The sequence below is a fragment of the Empidonax traillii genome, unplaced genomic scaffold (assembly GCF_003031625.1).
Source record: "Empidonax traillii isolate 1590-97213 ecotype Southwest subspecies unplaced genomic scaffold, ASM303162v1 scaffold740:size344948, whole genome shotgun sequence".
NCBI lineage: Eukaryota > Metazoa > Chordata > Aves > Passeriformes > Tyrannidae > Empidonax > Empidonax traillii.
The window spans coordinates 253,778-262,372 of NW_020955933.1; the positions used below are offsets into that span (position 1 = coordinate 253,778).

Sequence of the window (8,595 nt, forward strand, 5' to 3'; positions counted from 1 at the left end):
CAAGTCTTCAGTTCCTTTGTATCTTTTCTTTTTCTCTGAATGACCATCAATTTGCCAACAACCTTTTAGTGGTGTGGATGTGTCCAGATGATGGTCCACAGCCCTCCAGCAGCACTCAGTGACATCTGTAGCAGAGATAATGTGTCTGCTTCTGTTTGTTTTCCTGGTCTCATGATGCTCATGTGTGTCCATGGCTTGCAAACACAGCGGCTCTGGCTGGCACTGGGCTGTGTGTGTGTGCACCCTGCAGGGCCAGCGAATCACAGAATGGTTTGGGTTGGAAGGGACCTCAAAAACCATCTCATTCCACCACCCTGCCATGGGCAAGGACACCTTCCACTAGACCAGACATCCAGTCTGGCCTTGGACACTTCCAGGGATCAAGGGGCAGCCACAGCTTCTCTGGGCAGCCTGTGCCAGGGCCTCCCCACCCTCACAGCCAGGAATTCCTTCCCAATATCCCATCTAACCCTGCCCTCTGGCAGTTTGAAGCCATTCCCCCTTGTTCTGTCCCTCCATCCCTTGTCCAAAGTCTGTCTCCAGCTCTCTTGGAGCTCCTTTAGGCACTGGAAGGGGCTCTCAGGTCTCCCAGGAGCCTTCTCTTCTCCAGGCTGGACATCCCCAGCTCTCAGTCCCTTGAGAAGGTGGGTGGCTCAGAGGAGGACTCCCAAACCAACAGTCCCTTCTCCCTGGTCATGGTGAGGATGGATTTGCAGCACTGGGCAGCCACTACCTCCGGTCTCTGCTTAGTGCCAGTCCAGCTTCTTTTTAAGACTCTCACTGTGAATGTTATTCAGTTCTCTCCCAGCCAACAGATGGGACAAAAAGATTACATTCTGTCTCCTTCTCTGGCACAGTGACTTCTCTAGATCTTAAAACCTATTCTTTTTTTTTTTTTTTTTCCTACATTATCTTTAAATGTGCCTTTTGTCTTGCAGAAAGAGTTCCAGGCACATGTTCGGTCTGCAGAGCTTTTTTTTTTTTCAAATGTACCCTGCAGCAGTTTCGCTTTGTAGCAGAGGAGTGAGTGGGCTCTGTCTGGGATGTGGGATCTGAGCTCCCTGCTGCTCCTGGTCAGTGCCAGGGTGCACAGACAGGTTGTCTGGTGCACAAACCTCTTCTGTTACTGAAAGATCTCACACCTTGTGGGAGAAAATGGAGGGTATGGCATGGGATGGGATAAAAGCTGCCATCCCTGGAATAAAGCTGGTCTGTGGCTGGCACTGGGCACCAATCTGCCCTTGCTGACTGAGGACCAACAGGTCACACATCTGGCCTGCTGAGAATATCAGGTCTGGCTGGTACCTGGACTCTTCTCTAGCTGAGACATTGTGGTTTTGGGGCATTTTAACTGATCTTCAGCCCTTTCCTTTTTAACACTTGACTTCAGGGCTGGAATTCCTTACTGTCGCTGTTTTGTCCCTATTAGCAGTTTCCAGTGCTGCTCGGGTTTAGGGTGTGCACAGTCTCTGTGACCATCTACAAATCATGACTGGGTTCCTCAGCAATCTTCAGCTCTACAGGCATCTGCGTTTTTCCGTAAGAAATCAGGAGCTTCTCTACTTTCCACCCTTAATGTTGGTTCATCCCCAAAGACAGCTCAGGATTTGCCTAATCACTGCTGAAGGGAGTTGTGGGAAAAGATTTTTATCACCAGAGACAACATCCAACAGATTGCAAATGGCCATGGATTACACCATCTTGGTTTCAACACGCCATTTCTGCCTGAGCTGTAATTTCAAACTTGTTCTCACCCTGTATCTTTATTTTCCACGGTTTGCAGCAGCCACGTCTGGGTAAACTCTTATGAAAGAGCTGCTCAGGTCAGAACAGTTGTGTCACGCCACGTCAACCAGGTCACCTTCCATAATTGTACCCAGAATCCCAGGGTAAACAGGGTACAGCTGTTTTTTTCCTCCCCAGACTGAGTAATAAGTACATTGCTACCAGAAACAGAGAATGCCTTTAATCCTCTCAAGACCTTCTAAGAAGGATGTTACTTCCTTCAGACGTTGTCCAAAATAGCTTTAATAATTTATGTGACAGTGTCTCTCTTGCCTCACAGGATTATGTGGTAGTGCACATATAAGATTGTCCTCAAGTTCTCCAAAGATCCTTTGCAGATCTTGGACATCTTTAGAGGAGTTATCTGAAGAAACCAAATTTTCCTGTTGGATTGTGATTTCTTTTTCCACCCTTTCTGTCCCTGAACTGTGGTTCCATTATGTGATTATGAAAGATCTGGGCAGTACAGTCATTCTGAGTCAATGCCCAAGAGACAAAAAGCTCCATATTTCAGTAGGAAGGTGCCTTCTCTTGTAGAATATATGGGTCCCTATGGCTGTGTGTGTGCCTCCTGCATTCAAGATTGGATTTTTGGAGCTTTCTGCTATTCCTTGTGATCCTGTGAGCTCTTCCATTCCCTCTTGCTGTCTGTGGCAAGACGATGGAAATTAGTGAATGTCGTGTCTCTTGCTTTATGCCCTTCACATTCTTCCTGCTCTGAACTTACTGGATAGAGAAAATCTGATCATTTTTCTTAATGTTTATTCTTTCTTCCATCTGGAAGTCCTACCCAATGTGATCCTCTCCCTGTGCTACCATGAGGGCACATCTCAGGGGAGTGACCCTGCTCTAAATTTGCTGATGTACAGGGCAGTACTGCAGAGACCACAGGCCTGGAGAACATGCTGAAAGCTGCTGACCCAAAACTCACCTCACTCTTTGGAAACACTCTTTCCTCTTCACTAGATTTGGTCAGCTCCATGGCAGACTTTGAGACTTTTTTTAAAGGAATCAGCTGCAAACAGATTGGAGAGCATAATTTTTTATCTAAGAACTATAAATGAGCTCACGCAGAGATGATGACTTCTGTTGTCCCAGGGAAGTGAGGACTTCCCAGTCTCCCAGATCAGGGAGACAAACAGCATCAGGTACGTCCTTCAGTCCAGGGCAGGAATACTTTCCACCACCATTTCACAGCAGACCTGGGGAAGGGTTGTAGCTCTCACATGGCAGGACATGCCCTCCTGTGCCCCAGTAGCATTAAAACAGGGAACTCAGTCCACATAGGCCTTGGTATTTTACTTTTGCCTGAAAACGGCTGCAAATTCCGATGCAAATGCCCATGCAAATGGTCATGCACAGCTATTCTTATCTCTGGACCAAATCTAAACATCCCTTCTTTGGTATAAAGCCTGTTTTCCAAAAATACTTTATGTCATCCTCAAACTATTCATGGCTTCAACTCAAGTTCATTAAACTGTGTTACAGGAAGAAATTTTCCAAATTAGAATCCGCGATGGGAACAAGAGGGTGGGTCCTTCCCTTGTGCCATGTTGTTCTCCAGAGAGGACATTTTCTCAGAGTGGGCAGCTGAATGAAGCTCTGTCAGACTCTTCTTTTGTGTTTTCTACCACATTTTAGAAGACGCACTTGACCAGGCATTGAGACCAAGTGCGCTCCATGGGATGTCCACGGGGAAGAGTCAGGAATGGGAATTATGAGCCTTTCTCTTGATGAGCCACAGCACCCCCTTCATATGTTTTGGTAGCCATTGCCAATTTGGTAGAATTGCCAAAAAGAGGCAGGTCCCCTCCTCTCTGTCCTGGTTTGCTCATTCCTGTGCCCTTTTGTGACAACACAGCTGCTTGGCCACCTGCACCGGGGAGCTGATCAGGCTGAAGTTTTTGCTGGATCATTTTTTTTTTTGGCCATATTACTCTTCAAGCAGAGGAGTTTTCCTAACCTGACTGCTCCATGGCTCCACAAAGCGCTGAACTAGCAGGAGCAGGGATTTTGCAGGAGCTGAGGTCGACGTTTGGGTTTCGAACACGTCTAAACCAGAAAAAGCGACCAAGTGTAAAAGCAACAGACAACCAGGATCCCTCAGCAGCCCCAGACTATTTGTTGTTTTCAAAGACCTGCTTCCTTAGAAAGCTCCTTTTGAAGTAATTTGACGTGCCATTTCCAGCTCCTGTGTGATCTACCGCAGTTATTTCCCCTTTATCTGCCTCCAAATGCTCCTGAATGTCTCTATAAACCTGCCTGGCAGTGCCTCTGCCCATGTAAGGGGACCTGCATTAGTGGGGGATTTAAACTTAATTCCAGAGAAGCTTACAAAGTCTCCCATTTGAGCTTCTTGAGGACTTCACACTGCATTTTCTTTCTCATAAAAATAGCATGTGTCTGAGTTTGAAGGATCGGTCAGATCCCTCACATGGAAAATCCCTCTCATCGGCATGAGATAGAGGATAAGGGATTCATCCCTGTCCCCAGTGAAATCAATGGGAGCTTTGCTATTGAGACAGGTCAAATGTCAGTCTCAGTTGTTCGCTCTTCCCCAGGATTTTATCCTTTGTGCTCTCACTATTAAAGAATCTCTCTTCCTGTCTCCTTCCCACAAGCTCTCATCCATCCTGATTTGAAGTCACCTCCATTAAGTGGCTGTAACGCTGGCGCTTCGCTTTGCTCGCGGAGAGGACACTCCATAAATCTCACATTAGTCATGGCATGTGGAGAGCGATCCCAGGGATAGGCTGCTTTGACTCAGAGGTTACCAAACCGTATCAGCCCCTGCATTTGCCTCCCCTTTCAGAGAGAGCTGAGTCTCCCCAGCAGGAACCAGGGCTCATTTCATGTGAGCTGATGCAGCCACAGGGACAGGACTGGCTCAACAGTGGTGTGGACAGGCCACGTGGTGGGCAGGTCCCTCTTCCCTGGGCTTACGTTCCAGCACCTCTGTCTGATCTGAGCAGGACAAGAATCTTTTCCTCCAGAAATGGGGCAGATTTATGTGCCTTACGGCTGGAGGGTTTTCCCAGGACAGGTCTCAGGAGCATACAGGGACAAGTGGTCCATATATGTTGTTACTGGCACCCGGTGGGATGGAGAAGGGACTGTGCCTTTGCATTGGGTACAAGGCTTCCCAGATAATCTCTGTGGTGCACTTCAGCCTTGTGGAAAAGGAGGGCTGCATCTCACTGATGGAATCATGGGACAGCCCAGGGGCTGATGGAGACCTAGCGGGGGCTCCTTCCACTGCTGTGTCATGAAAACCAAACAGCCACATCTTGTTCTTGGGCTGGGAGGCCAAGAACGGGGAAAGGTCCCTCCACAGTGCTCACCTGCAAATTGTGCCAGGACTCTTTTCTGGCAGGGAGCTGCTCCGAAACCAGGGGAAAGCAGATTAACATCATAATGAGCCGGACAATGAGGACAGTGCCTGTGGTGGGTCTTGGAGATGCTCAGATTTACACTTGTGACCCTTACTCCAGTGTAAAACTGGCATTATCACGTTAAAACAACGTTAAAATAATTTCACTTTTAAACTAATTTTGAGTAAACTGGTAGAAAGGCTATGAGTCAGGAAAAAATCAGCTCAGATGGCCCATGTGTGAGATGTTTGCCCCTGTGGTAGTCTATGCTCTGTACTTATTTACATATAAAAGGTAAAATGTTCTCACATGGATGGCCATGAACCCTCTGTACTGGGAACACTGGAAGAGGCTGGGGAAGGGATCCAGCACAGAAGGGCAGGATGCTGCAGGACAGGGACTCAGGTACACAGGAAGGAGCAGCAGTTCTACATCAGTTCTATGTCTGTGGCTGGTTTAGAACAAACCTTATTTTGAAGTGGAGAAACAGGGAGGCAGTGAGAGAAAGGAGGAGAGGGTTAGGATGTGATATTTGTTCAGGGATGTGTCAGAACGGCATGTCGAGTTGTTTTATAGCTGCTGAGGAAAGAGAAGATGGAGTAGGGAATGTAAAATGACAGAGAGTGAGTAGATGTGATATTTGCCTGATGTATTTTGCTGGTAATTAGTGTAATGCCAATTAGACATAAGTAATCTTTTTTTTTTTTCTTCAGCTGTATAAATTATTGCTTGAAAATATGCCAACTAAAACCAAGATATTAAACTTTGAGTGATATGGAGATCTCTGTTCCTTGAGGATCTCTAGATGAAATTACCCAGACAACAGGGATCTTGACAAAGGCAAGACTTATTATATAGAGAAAGAAAATGAATAAAAGCAAAAGGAATTGTGTATTCCATGTCTAGCATCTTGCTGCTTATTAACCACACAGGAAGGGGCCCCCACAGAGATGCAGCTACATCAGTAAAAGAAGGCAAATATCTTGCCTTTCCTGCAAACAAAGCGGCTTCCAGGCTATTGTTCCCCCTATCAGCTTCCTCAGCAGCCAGATCCTGAACCCCTCCCATGTTCAGGCAGTTCCCTGCTGCAGGTAAACCCTGCCACCCACACACATCCCATTTTTCATCCCCCAAGCCCTGTTTTCTCTCTGTGCTCACCCACATCGTAAGGCACAGGACTGGTGTTGTTTTGTCTCTTGCTCCCTCGGGACATAAACCTCTTTAATGATGATGAACAGCTTCCTTCAAAGGGTCAATTGCTGATCCTGGACCTCTCAAATCACACATCCCTTTGAGCTCTCTCCCTGTCCAGGTCTGGGCTGCTCTTTCCGACAGGTACAGGCTGCTTTGCCTGATGCTGCACATGTATTGCTACGGACTGTGCAGCAGGAGCGGAGCTGCTGTTACCAACCTCTCCCTTTCAGAAAATAATCACTGACAAAATTATGCCCTTGGACTGATTCTGGAAATTTTCATACATCTCTCTTGGACCGTGTAATCAAAATCTCCTCATGATCATCCCACTGTCCCTTTGTGCTGTGCTTTGGGGTTGGCAGAGCTGGCAAATCCCATCTGCCAATCTGCCCCTAATGTGGGGTGCTGATGGATCCCACTTGTCCCGCCTGGATCTCAGGCACTGGGATTAATCCTCGCTCGCTCTTTAAAGCGTGTTTTATTCATCTGGTGCCTTTAGGAAAGCCTCTGGCAGGTCTCCCTCGAGTGGTGCAAACTTTATTGCTTCTAACCTCCAGCAGCCTGTAAACTGCAGCACCCAGGGGTAGCTGGAGGTTGATATTCCCTATCGGAAGTGATTATCTGTCGTTTTCCCACTTACCCACAAGAGCATCCTTCTGCCACCCTAATAACAAACATAAGGCAGAGCAATATACATCAGGATCTGTTTTTTTTCCCAAATAACTTGTGTGCCTCCATTCCTAAACCTCCCCATATCCCTGTTTTCTCCTTTCACCAGCTGCATTGGTGTTGATCCTTCCTGATTTTCAGGAGGAGGTGACTTCTCCCCAGCCCTGGTCATCAGGGCAGCAGATCTTTTCAGTGCCTGGATGGGAATTGTGCCAGAAACATGGCAAGTGGTCCGATTCAGAAATGTTAACCACCTGGGTTGATTCCTTGGCACATCTTTTGGCTGCACCACAGGAGGATTTGACCAGTGCATATGCTGCCTCTGCCACGTGCCAGCCCCAGAATCTCTCCCCGTTTTGCTTCCACTGCAGATTTTCAGCCTGTGACTGAGTCTGTGGGCGTTTGAGGCGTCAATAACGAGCATTTTCAGCTGGGTTTGTGGCACGTCTCCTCACTGCAGAGAAAGGGGCTGGGCACTTCAGGGGTTCAGGCTCTCCTGCATGGGCTGCTCCTGATCTTTGAGCAATCAGCAGTCGGACATCCTTGTTTGGTGTCAGATCATTCCTCCCAAGTTTCCTGACTGTATCCCTGGTCTAATGTTCACAAAACTGCTGTATGTTGGATTTCATGTGTGTTTGGTTCCCTAGGGGCTGGCTGTGGTGTCCAGGGCTGTGTGTCCACCCTTCATCAGCAGACAGGCATTTCCCTCTCCGGGCAGCCCAAGAGCATCAGCCCTGGGTTTAGTGCCCATCCCCTGATGCTTCAAACAGCCACTACAAATTAGGGCAGGGGTCTGGCCTCTTCCTCCTCGGTGTCTGCACTGTGGCTTAGGCAACCAGCACATTTCTACAGTCAGAACAGACTGTAAAAAGCTGAAATGACATGTGAGTGTGCTCACTTCACTCTCAAGCAGCCCAGGAAAGATCCATGGGAAGAAAACAAAGCATCCGCATGCAAATCCATACTGTCATTTCCTCTCCGAGTTTCCTTGGGGTTTGGCTTGACTCTCTTCCAAGGGCTCTTCCTTCTGCCTGCTCTGCTTCTCTCTGAGTGGCCTGGGTTTCCTTTGTTTCCAGATCCCCTTGTTGAGGGGAGCCCTTTTCATAAACTTGTGATTTCTTTTGTCAGTTAAACACCTATGTGACTTCAAAGGCCTGGAGCAGAGCTTCTCTGTGTGGCTACTGGCCCCCCTGCATGAACAATTTCCCCCCATCCATTGTCCTACCAGGGAAAGATTATTAAATTGTTGATGGAGCTTAACAATGGTTTTGTTCAAAGGCAGACATGCGTACGCCAGCTCTTTTCTCCTTGACACAAGAGCTTTAATACGGGGGAACAATGAAAGGCAGCCACCAAGGAGCGAACACAGAGAGGGCTCATAAAGCCACACCAGTATTCCCAAGTCACATGAACTGGTGCTCCTTGCAGTTCACCCCTTGGCTGTGCGTGTGGCTGCCTGGCTGCAGGTGAGGTGAGAGAACTGGCCTTGCTTAAAATGAACTAAAAATAGTTAAAATACTGTGTCTTAATACTTGCTTATGTGATTGGGACATGAGGAGGATTGCGGAACTAGCAG

General features: G+C 47.7%; 1 protein-coding gene across 4 annotated transcripts in view; it reads left to right on the top strand.

The window, feature by feature from the left end:
- Positions 1–8,595, top strand: part of PCDH1 (protocadherin 1) — a 55,768-nt gene that overhangs the window by 33,359 nt on the left and 13,814 nt on the right. The window contains exon 5 of one of the 4 annotated variants that reach the window (XM_027900568.1): positions 5,870–6,572. The exons of the other annotated variants lie outside the window; for them this stretch is intronic. Coding sequence (XP_027756369.1) covers positions 5,870–5,877 — 8 coding nt within the window. The 3' untranslated portion in view covers positions 5,878–6,572. Of the gene's footprint in view, positions 1–5,869; positions 6,573–8,595 lie in introns of those variants that run through there. 4 annotated transcript variants of the gene reach the window in all.